Consider the following 23,520-nt stretch of genomic DNA (forward strand, 5'->3'; position numbering starts at 1 on the left):
ATTTGAGACGCAGTCAATGTCTCCTCCAAATGTCCCGTGTACACTGTGGGTTACAGCAGGGCTATTGCCTTGCCTATTAGTTTGGGGGCATTGCAAATCCTGTATTTCTTGGACAGTGTGAAAATAAAATAAAAAGGTGTTGAAAACAAAGTTTAGTGCAAACTGGAGTTCACTTTTGGTCTGCTGTAACTGGCTATCCACATGACTCCCACCTGTGTTGGATATGCATCATTTCATCTGTCTCATTCTATTTTCAAACAATCTGTCTTTTCTTATCCCTTCACTCCCCTGTCCCAGCCTTCTTTCTCCATGTGAACTGTTATCCCTTCACTCCCCTGTCCCAGCCTTCTTTCTCCATGTGAACTGTTATCCCTTCACTCCCCTGTCCCAGCCTTCTTTCTCCATGTGAACTGTTATCCCTTCACTCCCCTGTCCCAGCCTTCTTTCTCCATGTGAACTGTTATCCCTTCACTCCCCTGTCCCAGCCTTCTTTCTCCATGTGAACTGTTATCCCTTCACTCCCCTGTCCCAGCCTTCTTTCTCCATGTGAACTGTTATCCCTTCACTCCCCTGTCCCAGCCTTCTTTCTCCATGTGAACTGTTATCCATTCACTCCCCTGTCCCAGCCTTCTTTCTCCATGTGAACTGTTATCCCTTCACTCCCCTGTCCCAGCCTTCTTTCTCCATGTGAACTGTTATCAATAATTCTCATAATTGAATGGAATGTTGGACCAAGGCATTTAAACGGCATAATGATTCCCAAGTAATACTCCATGTATTGTTCTTTATTAGATCCATTTCTTAACCAAAAATGTTTCAATGGTATGTAACGGTTATGGTAGGCCTATTTAATTAAGACATTAAGTGAATGGTCCAGACTTTTGCAGAATTCTTCACTCACCCCAAGAAGATATTTCTATCTCTCCAGTCATACTGTTATGTTGACCGTTATGGTAACAGCCTCTTATTTAGACTAGATGTTAGCATTCTCTGCTGCTTTGCTGTGGTTGCTGGGCAGTGCTACTCTTCACTACAGAATATCAGCATCCCAAATGCACTCTATATAGCCCTACTATGGGTTTGGTCAAAAGTAATGCACTATATAGTGAACAGGGTGTCATTTCAGACACAGATTTGTTTCCTCATGGTTCCTCCGGAGTGGAACCTCTCTGTCTTTTTCAGAATGGGACTAGTCATGGCCTTTCAAGTTCAGACCCATGTCAGCCATATTGCTCCAGCACCATGGCAACCACAGGACAGATGAGGTTGGCATTATAAGAGGTGACTTAGATATCAATTAATTTGTTTCGGTTGCATCTAAAGTTTTGAAATTAAGAAATAATTAACAACTACCTGTTTTAATGTTATTTTCTAGGCTGTCACTATAAACAGCTGTTTATATATACAGTATGAATCAAAAGTTTGGACACACCTATTCATTTAAGGGTTTTTCGATATTTTTACTATTTTCTACATTGTAGAATAATAGGGAAGACATCAAAACTATGAAATAACACATGGAATCATGTAGTAACCAAAAAATAGTTAATTGTTTGATTCTTCAAAATAGCCACCCTTCGCCTTGATGACAGCTTTGCACGCTCCTGGCATTCTCTCAACCACCTTCACCTGGAATGCTTTTCCAACAATCTTGAAGGAGTTCCCACATATCCTGAGTACTTGTTAGCTGTCTTTTCCTTCACTCTTCGGTCCAACTCACCCCAAATCATCTCAATTAGGTTGAGGCCAGGTCATCTGATGCAGCACTCCATCACTCTCCTTCTTGGTTAAATAGCCTTCTTGGTTAAATAGTGTTGGGTCATTGTCTTGTTCAATAAGATGGGATGGCATATTGCTGCAGAATGCGGTGGTAGCCATGCTGGTTAAGTGTGCCTCGAATTCTAAATAAATCACAGACAGTGTCACCAGCAAAGCATCCCACACCATCACACCTCCTCCTCCATGCTTCACGGTGGGAACCACATATGCGGAGATCATCTGTTCACCTACATAGAATCTCACAAATACATTGTGGTTGGAAACAAATATCTTACATTTGGACTCATCAGACCAAAGGACAGATTTCCACCGGTCTAATGTCCATTGTTCGTGTTTCTTGGCCCAAGCAAGTCACTTCCTCTTATTGGTGTCTTTTAGTAGTGGTTTCTTTGCCGCTATTTGACCACGAAGGTCTGATTCACACAGTCTCCTCCGAACAATTGATGTTGAGATGTGTCTGTTACTTGAACTTTGTGAAGCATTTGTTTGGGCTGCAATCTGAGGTGCAGTTAACTCTGAATGAACTTATTCTCCGCATCAGAGGTAACTGTGGGTCTTCCTTTCCTGTGATAATCCTCATGAGAGCCAGTTTTATCATAGCGCTTGATGGTTTTTGTGTCTGCACTTGAAGAAACTTTGAAAGTTCTTGATATTTTCCGTATTGACTGACCTTCATGTCTTAAATTAATGATGGACTGTCGTTTCACTTTGCTTATTTGAGCTGTTCTCGCCATACTATAGACTTGGTCTTTTACCAAATAGGGCTATCTTCTGTATACCTCCCCTACCTTGTCACAACACAACTGATTATACTTTTTTAACACTTTTTTTGGCTACTACATGATTCCATATGTGTTATTTTATAGTTTTGATGTCTTCACTATTATTCTACAATGTAGAAAATAGAAAACATAAAGAAAAACCCTTGAATGAGTAGGTGTGTCCAAACTTTTGACTGGTACTGTATATATATATATATATATATATATATATATATATATATATATATATATATATATATATATATATATATATATATATATATATATATATATATATATATATATATATATATTTAGGAAAGGAAAAGCGAAACCACAATCTCAAAACATAAGGAAGAATATATACACTATGAATTAGCACATTTTCATCTTCCTTATGTTTTAAGATTGTGGTTTCGCTTTTCCTTTCCTAAACATATATATGTATATGTGTATGTTATGTGTATGTTATGTCACACATAACATCTCTCTCTATATATATATGTTATGTTATGGAAAGGAAAAGCAAAACCACTATCACAAAACATAAGGAAGATGAAAATGTGCTAATTCATAGTGGTCTATTATACAGTACTCAACTCGCGGACCTCTCTTTTCTTTTCTCTTTGCTTATTTGAGCTGTTGTCGCCATACTATAGACTTGGTGTCTGTACCGCGGTTAGATAAACACACATAAGACATGGAAACATTTGTAGAATTGCAGGAAATTAGCTTTAAAATAACAACAAAAAATCTCTTTCCGATGCAAAATGTGTAGAATTTTGCAAAATTGGCATTGAAACGTCAAAATGTTATTTCCGCCTACAAGAAGGATGTGAACAGTTTGGCGTCGCATGGGTTGCGAGGTGGGGGTCTGTTACTACTTCGATAAATGACAATATCAATCCGGACCTTTGCCAACTAGAAAATATGTGTGACCGGACCTTCTCAAATAGTACTTGACTTCCCCTGCAGGAAACTTTACACCACAAATAAGTTTTAGAGGCTATTTGACATCCAGTAGACATCCAGGAGGATCATGTATTTTTCTCCCTTCAACTTGTGTTAAGCTGTGTAAATTTAGCAGCATACCAACGGACTGAGAGGGAGGGAGGGAGGGAGGGAGGGAGGGAGGGAGGGAGGGAGGGGAAAAAGAAGGGGAGAAAGGGCTGGAAGTGTAAATGGATGACAGGGAGTAGGAGGAATGTGAAACATTTCTGATCTCGCTCCAGTGACTGTTTACACGGCGGTCAGCTCTGTGACATCACAGCTGAGACTTTATAAATGACAGCCATGCAAAGGAATGAGTAGTTAGCCAACAGCAAGCAGCACTGGTAGCTAGCTAGCACCACTACCAACAACTTCATCACTTAGAGGTTAGACAGACAGACACAACAGATCAGTCCAATCAACCTACAGTCGTTTCAATGGAAATTTCAAGACAACTCAGTGACAATGTGATAGCCTTGGCATTACTGCTCTGTATGGTTGCACTGCAGGTGAGGCCACACAGGTTTTCTGCTTTTCTCGTTGTGTGTATGGGGAGGTGAACTGTACCTGTATCTTACACCTGTTTCTCAGGATGTGGACTGTCTGTGGAGATCAATGTGACTACATTCCATTGATTGTATACATTCATTCCATGGAAAGATCTATCACAAGATTCCAGGTGGCTATGTTTGAAGATTAAACCAAATCTGTTTCGATAGAACTGATTGTTTGTTTTTATGTTCGTGTTGTTTTTATTTGTAAATTACTCTATAGCCAATTTGTAATATTTGTATCTTACTCTAGAGCCAATTTTATAATATTTGTAACTTTCTCTATAGCCAATTTGTAATATTTGTACAAAAGCTGTTCATTGCATGATGTACCAGTATTAGACACTGCATATTACGATTTTTTTGTTTTTAAAAATCTAGAAATGGGAAACAAAAAAATACAATTTTTGTACACTTTGATCATCATGAATAATAATGATCAATATCGATGTATTAAGAATATTGTAAATGTTTGATGTTAATTTGTATAGTTGCATCGAGAATAGTTTGAGATGACAAATTATTTTTAAAACAATGGAAGAGTCCAGGGGGGATGACATTGAGGCCAGTATGTCCAAAGATTGCCTGCTGTGGGCTCCATTATCTGCCTGTAATTGAAAACAGGAGTATTTTGACTAGACAGTGTTGGACATAGTGTACTAGATAGTGTACTTTGACTAGACAGTGTTGGACATAGTATACAAATTACTTCTACCAAATACACATTTTTTTACCAAACTTACATTTGGTCAAAAAAAGGATGTTTTATTTCAGAACATAACTGCAGCATTGTTTTAACTGTGATGATGTTGATGACGATTATGAGGATGGCGACAATGAAAATATTGTTGATACTTGAGATGGTGATAATAATGATGAAGATGATTATGATGACGATGATGACGGAGATAATGATGACGACTATGACGACAACAACAACTGACCAACAATCTCTACCTGCTCTAACCTCTAACATCTGCCCCTGTGTTACTCCAGGTGTGGTGTCAGCTATGCCCGGGACCATGCCAGTGCCCCAGCCCCGTGCCCCTGTGCCCAGCTGGAGTCCCTCTGGTCCTGGACGGCTGCCAGTGCTGCCAGGTGTGTGCCCGGCAGCAGGGTGAGGCCTGCAGTGATCTGTACTTGTGTGACAGCCAGCGAGGACTGCAGTGTGACTACAGCACTAGCTTCTCCGGCAACCCTGGAGAGTGTTCCAGTGAGTACCAATTGTTTATTGACTTTCAGTCATAAACAAATGCAACAGTGCCACCCTTCTTAACAGTAAACTAGCAGCCTCTGCCCAAGCCAAACCCAGGCCTGAAAGATTCAGAGTCAGTTTAGACCAGGTGTGGTTTGGCTTTGCAGTCTGTGTGGGTGGGACAAACAGACAACTCTTTTCTGACACTAAACAACCAACCTCTGCCCATGACAATTAGCAAATAAAGGGAGAGGGTTTGAAGCTGCACTCTGTTGGACTGTCTGTATGTAAGAGAGGGACAAACATACACTCTGTTTAGGGCATATACTCAGCCAGCTAGCCAGCCGGAAAGCGGAGGGGCTTTAGTTTGCCTGTATTTCAAAACACCTCAACCTCTATTTTCAGTGGTGGTGTTGACACACTTCCCATTGAGAATGATAGATTGCAGAGACAACACACACGGATTGCAAAACAGACTTTTCAGTCTCCCCAGGCCTGAGTTGTGTCCCAAATGACACCCTATTCCCTACAATAGGGTGCCATTTAGGCCACAGCCTGGTTTCCCATAACATCACATAACAACCCACAGGCTTGGCAGTAGACATGAGCCTCTTGAGTCCTTACCTCGCTCTTTCATAAGCTCTCTCTCTCTCTCTCTCTCTCTCTCTCTCTGTTTGAGGTTTTCCTTTCCTAATTGTATTTCCTTCAGACCAGAGCAAGGGCAATGTTCCAGGGTACGGGTTAGGATTAGGGTGGGGATGCCAGTCCAGGGTAAGGAGCCTAAAATAATCTCTCTGTCCTGTTCCCACATCCTACTGGGGTTCAAATACTATGTGAAATCCTTTCAAATACTTTATCTGTGCTTGATTGAGCTTGCCTGGTTTGATGGAGCAATAGAATAGTCCCAAAAATACAAACTCTGCCCATCTGGACTCCAGGCAGGCTAGAACAAACGCTCAAACTATTTGATAGATTTCAAATGGAATTTGAACCCAGCTCTGTTCTGTTCATACCCGTCCAGGTCAGGAGGAGTTGGGCTGTGAGATGAATGGGGTTTCTTACCTGGATGGCCAGGTGTTCCAGCCCTCCTGTGCCACCCAGTGCCGCTGCCTGGGGGGAGGTGTGACCTGTGTGCCCCTGTGCCCTGAGGACATACGTCTGCCCAGCCCAGACTGCCCATACCCCCAGCGGGTACAGCTGCCTGGGAAGTGTTGCAAGGAGTGGGTGTGTGAGAACACGGACAATACCATCCTTCAGGATGCCATCACAGGTAACATCAAGCTTGGATAACAGTCATACACTAGTCTGGTCCAAGATCTGTTTGTGCTCTATAGTCCACTACTATGGTGGTTGTCATTGGCAATACAATACAAACAGATCTGGCACCAGTCTTGTCATCCTCTGTTCTGACGCAGGTTTCTGCTACATCTTTAAACTGGACCATATTTAAAAGTCACTGTGGATTCCAAACGTTATTTTCTGATTTTAGACAAGCTACTTGACATATATAAGGAATTGTTCACACAATTGGATACCACAATGACAGATGTTATTTTGTTGATCAAGCTGTAGGACAATATTAACATCCCACAAGTGCATCGATGACGTCGTCCCCTCAATGACTGTACGTACATACCCCAACCAGAAGCCATAGATTACAGTCAACATCCACACAGAGCTAAAGGGTAGAGATGCTGCTTTCAAGGAGCGGGACTCTAACCCGGAAGCTTGTAAGAAATCCCGCTATGCCCTCTGACGAACCATCAAACAGGCAAAGCGTCAATACAGGACTAAGATAGATTCGTACTACACCAGCTCCGACGCTCGTTGGATGTGGCAGGGCTTACAAACTATTACAGACTACAAAGGGAAGCACAGCCTTGAGCTGACCCGTGACACAAGCCTACCAGACGAGCTAAATTACTTCTATGCTCGCTTCGAGGCAAGCAACACCGAAGCATGCATGAGATCATCAGCTGTTCTGGATGACTGTGTGATCACGCTCTCCGTAGCCAATGTTAGTAACACCTTTAAACAGGTCAACATTCACAAGGCCAGACGGATTACCAGGATGTGTACTCCAAGCATGCGCAGACCAACTGGCAAGTGTCTTCCCTGACATTTTCAACCTGTGCCTGACTGAGTCTGTAATACCAAAATGTTTCAAGCAGACCACCATAGTCCCTGTGCCCAAGAACACTACGGTACTGTAACCTGCCTAAATGACTACCGACCTGTAGAAGTCACGTCCATAGTCATGAAGTGCTTTGAAAGGCTGGTCATGGCTCACATCAACACCATTATCCCAGAAACCCTAGACCCAGTCCAATTTGCATACCGCCCCAACAGATCCACAGATGCACTCCACACTGCCCTTTCCCACCTGGACAAAAGGAACACCTATGTGAGAATGCTATTCATTGACTACAGCTCAAGGTTCAACACAATAGTGCCCTCAAAGCTCATCACAAGGCTATGGACCCTTGGACTAAACACCTCCCCCTGCAAGTGGTAAGGGTAGGTAACAACACATCTGCCACGCTCATCCTCAACAGGTGTGCGTGCTCAGTCCCCTCCTGTACTCCCTGTTCACTCCTGACTGCATGGCCAGGCACGACTCCAACGCCATCATTAAGTTTGACAATGACACAACAGTGATAGGGCTGATCACTGACAACGATGAGACAGCCTATAGGGAGGAGGTCAGAGACCTGGCTATGTGGTGCCAGGATAACTACCTCTCACTCAACGTGATCAAGACAAAGGAGATGATTGTGGACTACAGGAAAAGGAGGACCGAGCACGACTCCATTCTCATCAACGAGGCTGCAGTGGAGCAGGTTGAGAGCTTCAAGTTCCTTGGTGTCATCACCAACAAACTATCATGGTCCATACACACCAAGACAGTCGTGAAGAGGGCACGTCAAAGCCTATTCCCCCTCAGGAGACTGAAAAGATTTGGCATGAGTCCTCAGATCCTCAAAAAGTTCTACACCTGCACCATTGAGAGCATCCTGACTGCTTGCATCACTGCCTGGTATGGCAACTGCTCGGCCTCCGACCACAAGGCACTTAGTGCATACGGCCCAGTACATCACTGGGGTAAAGATTCCTGTCAGTGAAAGGCTCTAAAAATTTCATAAACTCCAGACACCCCACACTCTCTGCTTCCACATGGCAAGTGGTACCGGAGCGCCAAGTCTAGGTCCAAAAGGCTTCTTAACAGCTTCTACCCCCAAACCATAAGACTCCCGAACAGCTAATCAAATGGCTACCCAGACGATTTGCATTGTCCCCCCTCCCCTCTCTCTTATAATGCTGTTACTCTCTGTTTATTATCTATGCATGTCAATTAAACTCTACCTACATGTACATATTACCTCAATTACCTGGACTAACCTATGCCCCCGCACATTGACTCTGTACTGGTACCCCCTGTACTCTATACAGACTACTGTTGCTACTGTTATTTTGCTGCTGCTCTTTAATCATTTAAAAAATTATATATATTTTTTTCTTAAAACTGCATTGTTGGTTAAGGGCTTGTAAAGTAACCATTTCGCTGTAAGATAACACCTGTTGTATTAAACGCATGTGATAAATAACATTTGATTTGATTTGACCTGTCACTGACATTCACTGTCTGAGGTATTTTATTGATGTTTAGCATTTAATTGGGGTGAATTTGGCCAAATGAAAAGACACAATGTCCAAATATAACCACAGCATTTCAATGGAAAAGTCTGGCCAGATGAAGATTCACATTATTGTTAAAATAGAAAGTCCTCTTACAGTGGACCATGTTTCCCATATGCATCCCATATGGCACCCTATTCCCTATGTAGTGCACTATTTTTGACCAAAACCGATATGGTTCTGGTCACAGCGGACCAGAAACACAGCTGGTTATTATGACTCACAGATTCAACCAGAGTTAGGGAGTGATCTCCGTCGATAACACTGCTTTTCTGTGATACAAAAAGACAAAATGTTCCTGTCCAATTTGAGGCCAATTGAGTCATTTAAGAGACATTATGACATCTGAAACACACTGATACATTTTTTTTAAACCTGAGAATTCATGTCAGATTAGTTTTTTGGCTCTGATTGAGTTGTTAACAGCTGGATGTCGTGACAAGTCACTCATTCCTCATTGTCCTGTTTGTGCTCGAAGCGCACTGCTCTTATTCCCCATACTTCTTCTTTTTAAGACAGCTGAACCAAGCAATCAAGTATTCTTGAGGAAATTCACCATTCAGTCTCATTTCTCTCCTGGCCTCCTCTCTACAGCCTCCAGATCAGACAGGTTGTGGCCAGGCATGTCTGGTCCCCAGCCAAACCCAGCCTTTAACTGTATAGACCAGAGTACAGAGTGGAGTGTCTGCTCCCGGACTTGTGACGGCGGGGTCTCCACTCGGGTTTCCAACAAGAACCCAGCCTGCCGGCTCGAGATGCAGAGCCGTCTTTGTAAGGTCTGGCCCTGTCAGGCACTCCAGCTACGCAGAAGCCCCATGGTGAGCCCATACCTGCCCATATAACCTCTCGTAACCCACTCCCCAACCGGCCTACCTCACATGTCATAGGTTATATCAAGAGGGATATTAGGTTATGTCAACAGGGATATTAGGTTATGTCAACAGAGATATTAGGTTTTGTCAACAGGGATATTAGGTTATGTCAACAGGATCATTAGATTATGGCAACAGGGATATTAGGTTATGTCAACAGGGATATTAGGTTATGTCAACAGGATCATTAGATTATGGCAACAGGGATATTAGGTTATGTCAACAGGGATATTAGATTATGTCAACAGGGATGTTAGGTTTTGTCAACAGGGATATTAGGTTATGTCAACAGGATCATTAGATTATGGCAACAGGGATATTAGATTATGTCAACAGGGATATTAGGTTATGTCAAAAGGGATATTAGATTATGTCAACAGGGATATTAGGTTATGGCAACAGGGATTTTAGGTTATGGCAACAGGGATATTAGGTTATGTCAACGGGGATATTAGGTTATGGCAACAGGGATTTAGGTTATGTCATTTACATTTACATTTACATTTAAGTCATTTAGCAGACGCTCTTATCCAGAGCGACTTACAAATTGGTGCAAACACCTATGACAACCAGTGGAACAGCCACTTGCATCTAAATCTTGTTGGGGGGGTGAGAAGGATTACTTACCCTTATGTCAACAGGGATATTAGATTATGTCAACAGGATCATTAGATTATGGCAACAGGGATATTAGGTATGTCAACAGGGATGTTAGGTTATGTCAACAGAGATATTAGGTATGTCAACAGGGATATTAGGTTATGTCAACAGGGATATTAGATTATGGCAACAGGGATATTAGGTTATGGCAACAGGGATATTAGGTTATGGCAACAGGGATTTAGGTTATGGCAACAGGGATATTAGGTTATGTCAACAGGGATTTTAGGTTATGTCAACGGGGATATTAGGTTACGTCAAAAGGGATATTAGATTATGTCAACAGGGATATTAGATTATGGTAACAGGGATATTAGTTTATGTCAACAGGGATAATAGGTTATGTCAACAGGGATATTAGGTTATGTCAACAGGGATATTAGATTATGTCAACAGGGATATTAGATTATGTCAACAGGGATATTAGGTTATGTCAACAGGGATATTAGGTTATGTCAACAGGGATAACATTTACATTTAAGTCATTTAGCAGACGCTCTTATCCAGAGCGACTTACAAATTGGTGCATTCACCTTATGACATCCAGTAGAACAGTCACTTTACAATAGTGCATCTAAATCTTAAAGGGGGTGAGAAGGATTACTTATCCTATCCTAGGTATTCCTTAAAGAGGTGGGGTTTCAGGTGTCTCCGGAAGGTGGTGATTGACACCGCTGTCCTGGCGTCGTGAGGGAGTTTGTTCCACCATTGGGGGCCAGAGCAGCGAACAGTTTTGACTGGGCTGAGCGGGAACTGTACTTCCTCAGTGGTAGGGAGGCGAGCAGGCCAGAGGTGGATGAACGCAGTGCCCTTGTTTGGGTGTAGGGCCTGATCAGAGCCTGGAGGTACTGAGGTGCCGTTCCCCTCACAGCTCCGTAGGCAAGCACCATGGTCTTGTAGTGGATGCGAGCTTCAACTGGAAGCCAGTGGAGAGAGCGGAGGAGCGGGGTGACGTGAGAGAACTTGGGAAGGTTGAACACCAGACGGGCTGCGGCGTTCTGGATGAGTTGTAGGGGTTTAATGGCACAGGCAGGGAGCCCAGCCAACAGCGAGTTGCAGTAATCCAGACGGGAGATGACAAGTGCCTGGATTAGGACCTGCGCCGCTTCCTGTGTGAGGCAGGGTCGTACTCTGCGGATGTTGTAGAGCATGAACCTACAGGAACGGGCCACCGCCTTGATGTTAGTTGAGAACGACAGGGTGTTGTCCAGGATCACGCCAAGGTTCTTAGCGCTCTGGGAGGAGGACACAATGGAGTTGTCAACCGTGATGGCGAGATCATGGAACGGGCAGTCCTTCCCGGGAGGAAGAGCAGCTCCGTCTTGCCGAGGTTCAGCTTGAGGTGGTGATCCGTCATCCACACTGATATGTCTGCCAGACATGCAGAGATGCGATTCGCCACCTGGTCATCAGAAGGGGGAAAGGAGAAGATTAATTGTGTGTCGTCTGCATAGCAATGATAGGAGAGACCATGTGAGGTTATGACAGAGCCAAGTGACTTGGTGTATAGCGAGAATAGGAGAGGGCCTAGAACAGAGCCCTGGGGACACCAGTGGTGAGAGCACGTGGTGAGGAGACAGATTCTCGCCACGCCACCTGGTAGGAGCGACCTGTCAGGTAGGACGCAATCCAAGCGTGGGCCGCGCCGGAGATGCCCAACTCGGAGAGGGTGGAGAGGAGGATCTGATGGTTCACAGTATCGAAGGCAGCCGATAGGTCTAGAAGGATGAGAGCAGAGGAGAGAGAGTTAGCTTTAGCGGTGCGGAGCGCCTCCGTGATACAGAGAAGAGCAGTCTCAATTGAATGACTAGTCTTGAAACCTGACTGATTTGGATCGAGAAGGTCATTCAGAGAGAGATAGCGGGAGAGCTGGCCAAGGACGGCACGTTCAAGAGTTTTGGAGAGTAAAGAAAGAAGGGATACTGGTCTGTAGTTGTTGACATCGGAGGGATCGAGTGTAGGTTTTTTCAGAAGGGGTGCAACTCTCGCTCTCTTGAAGACGGAAGGGACGTAGCCAGCGGTCAGGGATGAGTTGATGAGCGAGGTGAGGTAAGGGAGAAGGTCTCCGGAAATGGTCTGGAGAAGAGAGGAGGGGATAGGGTCAAGCGGGCAGGTTGTTGGGCGGCCGGCCGTCACAAGACGTGAGATTTCATCTGGAGAGAGAGGGGAGAAAGAGGTCAGAGCACAGGGTAGGGCAGTGTGAGCAGAACCAGCGGTGCCGTTTGACTTAGCAAACGAGGATCGGATGTCGTCGACCTTCTTTTCAAAATGGTTGACGAAGTCATCTGCAGAGAGGGAGGAGGGGGGGGGGATTCAGGAGGGAGGAGAAGGTGGCAAAGAGCTTCCTAGGGTTAGAGGCAGATGCTTGGAATTTAGAGTGGTAGAAAATGGCTTTAGCAGCAGAGACAGAGGAGGAAAATGTAGAGAGGAGGGAGTGAAAGGATGCCAGGTCCGCAGGGAGGCGAGTTTTCCTCCATTTCCGCTCGGCTGCCCGGAGCCCTGTTATGGCAACAGAAACATTAGATTATGTCAACAGGGATATTAGGTTATGTCAAAAGGGATATTAGATTATGTCAACAGGGATATTAGGTTACGTCAACAGGGATATTAGGTTATGTCAACAGAAACATCAGATTATGTCAACAGGGATATTAGGTTACGTCAACAGGGATAATAGGTTATGTCAACAGAAACATTAGATTATGTCAACAGAAACATCAGATTATGTCAACAGGGATATTAGGTTATGTCAACAGGGATAATAGGTTATGTCAACAGGGATAATAGGTTATGTCAACAGGGATATTAGGTTACGTCAACAGGGATAATAGGTTATGTCAACAGAAACATTAGATTATGTCAACAGAAACATTAGATTATGTCAACAGGGATATTAGGTTATGTCAACAGGGATAATAGGTTATGTCAACAGAAACATTAGATTATGTCAACAGGGATATTAGGTTATGTCAACAGGGATAATAGGTTATGTCAACAGAAACATTAGATTATGTCAACAGGGATATTAGGTTATGTCAACAGGGATAATAGGTTATGTCAACAGAAACATTAGATTATGTCAACAGGGATATTAGGTTATGTCAACAGGGATATTAGGTTATGTCAACAGGGATATTAGGTTATGTCAACAGAAACATTAGATTATGTCAACAGGGATAATAGGTTATGTCAACAGAAACATTAGATTATGTCAACAGGGATATTAGGTTATGTCAACAGGGATAATAGGTTATGTCAACAGAAACATTAGATTATGTCAACAGGGATATTAGGTTATGTCAACAGGGATAATAGGTTATGTCAACAGAAACATTAGATTATGTCAACAGGGATATTAGGTTATGTCAACAGGGATATTAGGTTATGTCAACAGGGATATTAGGTTATGTCAACAGGGATATTAGGTTATGTCAACAGGGATATTAGGTTATGTCAACAGGGATATTAGATTATGTCAACAGGGATATTAGGTTACGTCAACAGGGATATTAGGTTACGTCAACAGGGATATTAGGTTACGTCAAAGGGATATTAGATTATGTCAACAGGGATATTAGGTTATGTCAACAGGGATATTAGATTATGGTAACAGGGATATTAGTTTACGTCAACAGGGATAATAGGTTATGGCAACAGAAACATTAGATTATGTCAACAGGGATATTAGGTTATGTCAACAGGGATATTAGGTTATGTCAACAGGGATAATAGGTTATGTCAACAGAAACATTAGATTATGTCAACAGGGATATTAGGTTATGTCAACAGGGATATTAGGTTATGTCAACAGGGATATTAGGTTATGTCAACAGGGATATTAGGTTATGTCAACAGGGATAATAGGTTATGTCAACAGAAACATTAGATTATGTCAACAGGGATATTAGGTTATGTCAACAGGGATATTAGGTTATGTCAACAGGGATATTAGATTATGTCAACAGGGATATTAGATTATGTCAACAGGGATATTAGGTTATGTCAACAGGGATATTAGGTTATGTCAACAGGGATATTAGGTTATGTCAACAGGGATATTAGGTTATGTCAACAGGGATATTAGGTTATGTCAACAGGGATATTAGGTTATGTCAACAGGGATATTAGATTATGGTAACAGGGATATTAGTTTATGTCAACAGGGATAATTGGTTATGGCAACAGAAACATTAGATTATGTCAACAGGGATATTAGATTATGTCAACAGAAACATTAGATTACGTCAACAGGGATATTAGGTTATGTCAACAGGGATATTAGGTTATGTCAACAGAAACATTAGATTATGTCAACAGGGATATTAGGTTATGGCAACAGGGATATTAGTTTATGTCAACAGGGATATTAGGTTACGTCAACTGGGATATTAGGTTATGTCAACAGGGATATTAGGTTATGTCAACAGGGATATTAGATTACGTCAACAGGGATATTAGGTTACGTCAACAGGGATATTAGATTATGTCAACAGGGATATTAGATTATGTCAACAGGGATATTAGGTTACGTCAAAAGGGATATTAGATTATGTCAACAGGGATAATAGGTTATGTCAACAGAAACATTAGATTATGTCAACAGGGATATTAGGTTATGTCAACAGGGATATTAGATTATGTCAACAGGGATATTAGGTTACGTCAACAGGGATATTAGGTTATGTCAACAGGGATATTAGGTTATGTCAACAGGGATATTAGGTTACGTCAAAAGGGATATTAGATTATGTCAACAGGGATATTAGGTTATGTCAACAGGGATATTAGGTTACGTCAAAAGGGATATTAGATTATGTCAACAGGGATATTAGGTTACGTCAACAGGGATATTAGGTTATGTCAACAGGGATATTAGATTATGTCAACAGGGATAATAGGTTATGTCAACAGAAACATTAGATTATGTCAACAGGGATATTAGATTATGTCAACAGGGATAATAGGTTATGGCAACAGGGATAATTGGTTATGGCAACAGAAACATTAGATTATGTCAACAGGGATATTAGGTTATGTCAACAGGGATATTAGGTTATGTCAACAGGGATATTAGATTATGTCAACAGGGATATTAGATTATGTCAACAGGGATATTAGATTATGTCAACAGGGATATTAGGTTATGTCAACAGGGATATTAGATTATGTCAACAGGGATATTAGGTTATGTCAACAGGGATATTAGGTTATGTCAACAGGGATATTAGGTTATGTCAACAGGGATAATAGGTTATGTCAACAGAAACATTAGATTATGTCAACAGGGATATTAGGTTATGTCAACAGGGATAATAGGTTATGTCAACAGGAACATTAGATTATGTCAACAGGGATATTAGATTATGTCAACAGGGATATTAGGTTATGTCAACAGGGATATTAGGTTATGTCAACAGGGATATTAGGTTATGTCAACAGGGATAATAGATTATGTCAACAGGGATATTAGGTTATGTCAACAGGGATAATAGATTATGTCAACAGGGATATTAGGTTATGTCAACAGGGATAATAGATTATGTCAACAGGGATAATAGATTATGTCAACAGGGATATTAGGTTATGTCAACAGGGATAATAGATTATGTCAACAGGGATATTAGGTTATGTCAACAGGGATAATAGGTTATGTCAAAAGGGATATTAGATTATGTCAACAGGGATAATAGGTTATGTCAACAGAAACATTAGATTACGTCAACAGGGATATTAGGTTATGTCAACAGGGATATTAGGTTACGTCAACAGGGATATTAGATTATGTCAACAGGGATATTAGGTTACGTCAACAGGGATATTAGGTTACGTCAACAGGGATATTAGGTTACGTCAACAGGGATATTAGATTATGTCAACAGGGATATTAGGTTACGTCAACAGGGATATTAGGTTATGTCAACAGGGATATTAGGTTACGTCAACAGGGATATTAGGTTACGTCAACAGGGATATTAGGTTATGTCAACAGGGATATTAGGTTACGTCAACAGGGATATTAGGTTATGTCAACAGGGATATTAGGTTACGTCAACAGGGATATTAGGTTACGTCAACAGGGATATTAGGTTACGTCAACAGGGATATTAGGTTATGTCAACAGGGATATTAGGTTATGTCAACAGGGATATTAGATTATGTCAACAGGGATATTAGGTTATGTCAACAGGGATATTAGATTATGTCAACAGGGATATTAGGTTATGTCAACAGGGATATTAGGTTACGTCAACAGGGATATTAGGTTATGTCAACAGGGATATTAGGTTATGTCAACAGGGATATTAGGTTATGTCAACAGGGATATTAGGTTATGTCAACAGGGATATAAGGTTATGTCAATCGGGGTATTAGGTTATGTCAATCGGGATATTAGGTTATGTCAACAGGGATATAAGGTTATGTCAATCGGGGTATTAGGTTATGTCAACAGAGATATTAGATAAGATCAACAGGACCGATGCCATGCATATGCCTCATATATGTGCTAAACTGTGTGCTCCTGTCACCTCGACTCTTTACTTTTTAATGTAAAGTGTGCAGTCCTTTATTAAATGGCTATACTGTATGGTCTGGAGTATTCTTGTGTTGGAAACGCAAGTGCTATGTGTACAACATTGTACAAAAAATCATGTATTATGGTGTTATATTTTTTCTTCAGTAATTGCATTTGAGTTCATTCCTAATTTAATAAAACATACATGAACCTATATTCTCAGCAGCCATGATCTCATCTAGTAGGCTAACATTGGTGATCTGTGTGTGTTTTCTCAGTCGGGCCGGCGCTGCGAGCCGAGCTACAGGTCAGTGGTGCCAGTGAGACTGGTGCACCAGGGCTGCTACAGCACAAGAGTCTACCGGCCCCGATATTGTGGCCAGTGTACCGACGCCCGCTGCTGCTCCCCGTACCGGACCAGCACGGCCACCGTGGCATTCCGGTGCCCCACAGGCAGGCTCCTACACCGGGCAGTCATGATGATCCAGTCCTGTGTCTGTCACTACAACTGCCCCTACTCAGCTTCAGGCCCCTATGCAGCTGTACCCTACTCAGCTTCAGGACCTTATGCAGCTGTACCCAACACAGGCCATTCACGCTCATACAGGAGCCCTACCATTTGGGGCTAGACTTGCATTTCAATTCAACCCTCTAGTCCCCCTTGAGAACCTAGGGCGTCCACCGTGGCTCTCCACCTCAATATGTTCCGCATAGGGCTTTTTACCAGGAGATCTCCACTTTACTACTTACTGTAAGTTATTGTAGAGATCTAGAGCCCTATCCTACCCCCCTTCATGCACTGACACTCCCATACTGAGACATGGGAGCATTCTGTATCCCAATGTCCATACTGGTACACTACTTGCCAAATAGATAGATAAGTGGTATATAAGTATGGATATTGGAACAGAGCGGCAGCGTAGCCTAGTGGTTAGAGCGTTGGACTAGTAACCGCAAGGTTGCGAGTTCAAACCCCCGAGCTGACATGGTACAAATCTGTCGTTCTGCCCCTGAACAGGCAGCACTGTTCCCAGGCCGTCATTGAAAATAAGAATGTGTTCTTAACTGACTTGCCTGGTTAAATAAAGGTAAAATAAATAAATAAATAAAAGAGCCTCTCTCTATCATGAAAGGATCCAGCAGGTATAACCTATACCTCTTAGGATAGATAGGGGAAGTGAAATGGTCTTCTGGGACTGAGTTGGGGGATAAAGCCCTGACATGACTGGACAAGGTCAGTCTGCACTAAGACCTCCTGTCTCTTCCATTTTATCACCTGTCATAGGGTGACCTCATGAGGAGTAGAATAGGTCAATAAACCCTAATTAGCTAGGCTCGTCCCAGGTCTGTTTGTGTATTTCTCTACTACATGGTCATTGTCAAGCCAAACATTTAGCATGATGTCTCCATAAGGAGACTGATAGAGCTACTGTTTAGCATATGGAAGTGAACTACTGTAACACAACACGTCTTGTTTACTGATTGACCAACTGTTGTATCATATGACTAGACTAGATGACATTTGTTGCCTTTCTTGACTCATCTTAGGTCTTAGTGTTTCTCCTGGACTCGTGACCTGACTTAGTTGACTGAATAAGTGTTGTTACTTACATTTTCGTGAATTTATTTTACAGAATGACACCAACTTTTGGGTTGATAGACACTGTATCTTGACATGCAAATTCCATCTGTTGTATCAGTTTGTTTGTTTATAAATGTGTCTATTTTGTGATGAAATTGTACTTTTATTTTCTAAGTTGCTGTAAATATAAACCATTCTTATGCTTTTTGAAACATACAACTGTATCGCTGATTCTATGCATTGTCCAAAATGTTTTCCATTCACAGTGCCTTTTGTGTAAAGCTTGAGCTCATTTGTACATAGCATATTATTCAATAATTAATTTCTATATTGAGATGTTGTTGTAATTTCTTCTGTAACTTTCCCATAAATCTCCTTATGAATGATTAGTGATTTGTGTGCTGATATTTCAACATACACACTGTAGAGTCCCAATATCAGAATGCCATGTAAATTCATTGACATCTAGTGGCTTCTATTGGACTCACAGTATCAGTGTAAATAGTTGTGTGATGAATAGGAAACTGACCGGATCTAAATTGATGTCATTTGTTTTTATATAAAATGACTGAATGTTGACCTTGATCAAAAAGTTATGTTCTAGGCTTTCCTCAAAAAGCATCTTGTTTCAAACCACTGTTACAAAACTGAATGAAATAAGGGGTCACTGTGTGTGTGTGTGTGTGTGTGTGTGTGTGTGTGTGTGTGTGTGTGTGTGTGTGTGTGTGTGTGTGTGTGTGTGTGTGTGTGTGTGTGTGTGTGTGTGTGTGTGTGTGTGTGTGTGTGTGTGTGTGTGTGTGTGTGTGTGTGTGTGTGTGGTGTGTGTCAAGACATGGAAATGAGTCCCTACTGATAATTTCAGAATTCTTCTGTATAGAGAGTCAGTGATACAGCTTGTCATAGAGCAAATAGCACTTTCACACAAAACATTGTGAGAGAACACCTGCCTCCACCTTTTGCAATCTCAATGTGGAGCTCTGAGAATAACTGAGAAGTATTGGTTTCCTTACATGTATTAGCGTATACAGGTACCTGAGCATTGCCCACCTCTTTGAGAGTGATGGGCAGGATAACTGAGGGTCTCTGTAGTTATTTATCACTGCTGTAGTCTGGGTTTTCGTCTGCATTCAGATGGGGTGGCAGGGTTGCCTAGAGGTTAGAGCATTGGACTAGTTGCAAGTTCAAATCCCCGAGCTGACAAGGTACAAATCTGTGGTTCTGCCCCTGAACAGGCAGTTAACCCACTGTTCCTAGGCTGTCATTGAAAATAAGAATTTGTTCTTAACTGACTTGCCTAGTTAAATAAAAGTTAAATGAATTCAGAGTCTTCCTGATGTGTACTTTGACAGAACAGTACTCAACTCTTCTTCAGGGACAGAAACATGCTTTGACACCACCTCTGACTGCTTTACCAATGATTACCTGAACTACAGTATTGTATGGACAGTATGTGGATTCTGCATCCCTCAGCTCATCATATTGGGTTGCTATGAACACGTGGCTGTGGTTCTCTCCACCAAAACCAATATCAACCAAGTGATGAAGCAGAGATGCCTAAAACTGGTGTTCCTTGTGACTTTTCTCTTCTCTGTTTGTTACACACCGTATCATATAATCAGGAATCTAAACCTGAAAACTAGGATTTTGAAAAGTGAATTGTGTGTCAGAATTGGTTCACAGACATTTACATTGCTCACCAAGTCAGCCGAACCCTTGTATGTCTAAACAGTGCCATCAACCCATTGGTCTACCTCTACAGTAATGATGATCTTCTCATGCAGATCACCAGGCTTTGGGAATGAGCAGTCTGTCCCTCAGATATTCAAGCATCGCATCCAGGGACAAGCTTCAGCTCCAATATGAGTTCAGCACAGCATTCTCATTGTAAAAGCAGACAGAGGAGCTTTGTTTGCGTGCTCTCCTTTCTCCCCCACTGTTATCTATTTCTGCTGTGTTTATTACTGTGCATTGATTAACTGTAAAAGCACGTTTGGCAGCGATTCCAGCTGTGAGTCTTTCTGGGTAAGTCTCTAAGAGCTTTACACACCTGGATTGTGCAACCTTTGCCCATTATTCTTTTCAAAATTCGTCAAGCTCTGTCATTTGGTTGTTGATCTGTAATGGCCGCTGGTGGAAGAAGGTGAAGACCAAGGTGCAGCGTGATACATGTTCGGCATTTTATTAAATATAACTGAACACTAAATACAAAGTAACAAAAGGCACAACCCACACTAAACAGAAAATAACTACCCACAAATCATAGTGGGAAAACAGGCGGCCTAAGTATGGTTCTCAATCAGAGACAGCGATAAACAGCTGCCTCTGATTGGGAACCATACCAGGCCAAACACAAAAATACAAAAACATAGAACAACACATAGCATGCCCACCCCAACTCACGCCCTGACCAAACTAAAATAGAGACATAAAAAAGGAACTAAGGTCAGGACGTGACAGACCCCCCGGCCGCAAAACCTAAACCCATAGGGGAGGGTCTGGGTGGGCATCTGTCCGTCGTGGCGGCTCTGGTGCGGGACGTGGACCCCACTCCACCATAGTCTTGGCCCACTTAGGTGGCTCCTTAGGAGCAGCGACCCTTGCCACCGACCTCGGAATAGACGGGAGACTCCAGCAGCGCCGGACAGGAGGGAGACTCCGGCTGTGCCGGAGTGAAGGGAGACTCCGACAGCGCCGGAGTGAAGGGCGGCTCCGGCAGCTCCTGACTGACAGGCGGCTCTGGCAGCTCCGGACAGGAGGGAGACACCGGAAGCGCCGGACAGGCGGGAGAACCTGGAGGGGAGGAGATGGAGAGATCTACAGGAGGCCTGGTGCGTGGAGGAGGCACCGGATGGACCGGGCTGTGGGGGAGTACTGGAGCTCTGTTGCGCAGCCTTGGCACCACTCCTCCAGGCTGGATGACCCCTTTAGCCCGGACCCTCCAGAGTGCAGGCACAGGTTGAACCGGGCTGTGGGTGAGCACTGGAGATCTGGTGCATACCACTCACACCTCTAGTGGGAAAACAGGCTGCCTAAGTATGGTTCTCAATCAGAGACAACGATAAACAGCTGCCTCTAATTGGGAACCATACCAGGCCAAACACAGAAATACAAAAACATAGAACAACACATAGAATGCCCACCCCAACTCACGCCCTGACCAAACTAAAATAGAGACATAAAAAAGGAACTAAGGTCAGGACGTGACATGATCGTTCTAGACAACCATTTTCAGGTCTTGCCATAGATTTTAAAGTATATTAAAGTCAAACTTGTAACTTGGCCACTCAGTAAGCAACTCCAGTGTATATTTGGCCTTATGTTTTAGGTTATTGTCCTGCTAAAAGGTGAATTAATCTCTCAGTGTCTGTTTGAAAGCAAACTGAAGTAGGTTTTCCTCTAGGATTTTGCTTGTGTTTAGCTCAATTTAGTTTATTTTTAATCCTGAAAACCTCCCCACTCCTTAACAATTACAAGCATACACATAACACGATGCAGCCACCACCATGCTTGAAAATATAGAGAGTGGTACTCAGCAATGTGTTTTATTGGATTTGCCCTAAACACAACACTTTCTATTCAGGACAAAAAGTTAATTTCTTTGCTATATTTCTTGCAGTTTTACTGCAACCTGGTTGCAAACAGGATGCATGTTTTGGAATGTTTTTTTTCTGTACTGGCTTCCTTCTTTTCACTCTGTCAGTTAGGTTAGTAATGTGGAGTAACTACAATGTTGTTGATCCATCCTGAGTGTTATCCTATCACCGCCAATAAACTCTGTAACTGTTTTAAAATCACCATTGACCTCATGGTGAAATCCCTGAGCGATTTCCTTCCTCCTCTCCCGCAACTGAATTAAGTTTAACTGACTCCTGTACCTTATCCTTGTCGTGACTGGGTGTATTGATACACCATCCAAGTGTAAACAACTTCACCATGCTCCAAGGGATATTCAATGTCTGCTTTTTTTTTTACCCATCTACCAATAGATGCCCTTCTTTGCGAGGCGTTGGAAAACCCCTCTTGTCTTTGTGGTTAAATCTTTGTTTGAAATTCGATTCTCGACTGAGGGAACTTACAGTTAATTGTATGTGTGGGGTACAGAAATGAAATAGTCATTCGAAAATCATGTTCACCACTATTATTGTACATGGAGTGAATCCATGCAACTTATTATGTGACTTGTTAAGCAAATGTTTCCTCCTGAACTTATTTAGGCCATAACAAATGGGTTGAATACTTATTGACTCAAGACATTTCAGCTTTTCATTTTTTATTAATTAGAAAAAATGTCTACAAACAGAATGGGTATTGTGTGTAGACCAGTGACAAAAAAAATCTCATTTTCTTTCCATTTTAGATTCAGGCTGTAAGACAACAAAATGTGGGAAATGTCAAGGGGTGTGAATACTTTCCGAAGTCACTGTATATGCATGCAGCTTCTTCTGTGTTAAAGAGAATTGACTCTGTTTATCATCTATCCTTATGCTTTGTTACAAATGCTCAGTCACTCACCCACCATTGCCCCTTGTACCAAATGGTGGATTGGAACTATCTTTATATGTGCAGACAGCTACATTGGTACGTGTTCATTTACAAAACCATATTGGATAAACTCCCTCTTTACATCTGTAGCCTGCTCGCCTCTACCACTAGCAGTTAACAGACCCGGTCTACTAAGTGGTTGCTACTTAAAGTCCCCAGGGCCTTCACCAAGTAAGGCAAGACTGCCTTCTGCTATTGTGGACCAGAGGCATGGAATAGTCGACAAGATATGCTTCACCTAGATGTATTAGTGCCCCTAAAGGGTTTAAAACTCTGATGCAAGACGGTTCATGATGAGTGTAAATATTTCCTGTAGACTGGATTGTGCTGTTGATGTGCTGATTGTATTGCATGTTTTACATGTAGTAATGTTGTAAT

General features: G+C 42.3%; 1 protein-coding gene and 1 pseudogene across 1 annotated transcript; both read left to right on the forward strand.

Annotated features, from left to right (window-relative positions):
- The first annotated feature begins 3,863 nt into the window (after nucleotides 1-3,863).
- LOC118360719 (CCN family member 2-like) lies at nucleotides 3,864-18,986 on the forward strand. The gene is made up of 5 exons (XM_035740061.2): nucleotides 3,864-4,039; nucleotides 5,078-5,294; nucleotides 6,298-6,546; nucleotides 9,567-9,790; nucleotides 17,297-18,986. Exons 1-5 carry the CDS (start codon nucleotides 3,968-3,970, stop codon nucleotides 17,645-17,647), a joined length of 1,113 nt encoding a protein of 370 aa, XP_035595954.1. The 5' UTR covers nucleotides 3,864-3,967; the 3' UTR covers nucleotides 17,648-18,986.
- On the forward strand, nucleotides 18,145-20,402 carry LOC118360539 (P2Y purinoceptor 1-like; annotated as a pseudogene).
- The last annotated feature ends 3,118 nt before the right edge of the window (nucleotides 20,403-23,520 follow it).

The sequence above is a fragment of the Oncorhynchus keta genome, chromosome 28 (assembly GCF_023373465.1).
Source record: "Oncorhynchus keta strain PuntledgeMale-10-30-2019 chromosome 28, Oket_V2, whole genome shotgun sequence".
Taxonomy (NCBI): domain Eukaryota; kingdom Metazoa; phylum Chordata; class Actinopteri; order Salmoniformes; family Salmonidae; genus Oncorhynchus; species Oncorhynchus keta.

Excerpts from the sequence above, each read along its gene's own strand:
- LOC118360719 (XM_035740061.2), top strand. The coding sequence starts at position 3,968 with ATGGAAATTTCAAGACAACTCAGTGACAATGTGATAGCCTTGGCATTA. Across the intron at positions 4,040-5,077 it reads TCTGTATGGTTGCACTGCAG|GTGTGGTGTCAGCTATGCCC; the intron begins GTGAGGCCACAC and ends GTGTTACTCCAG. Across the intron at positions 9,791-17,296 it reads AGCTACGCAGAAGCCCCATG|TCGGGCCGGCGCTGCGAGCC; the intron begins GTGAGCCCATAC and ends GTGTTTTCTCAG.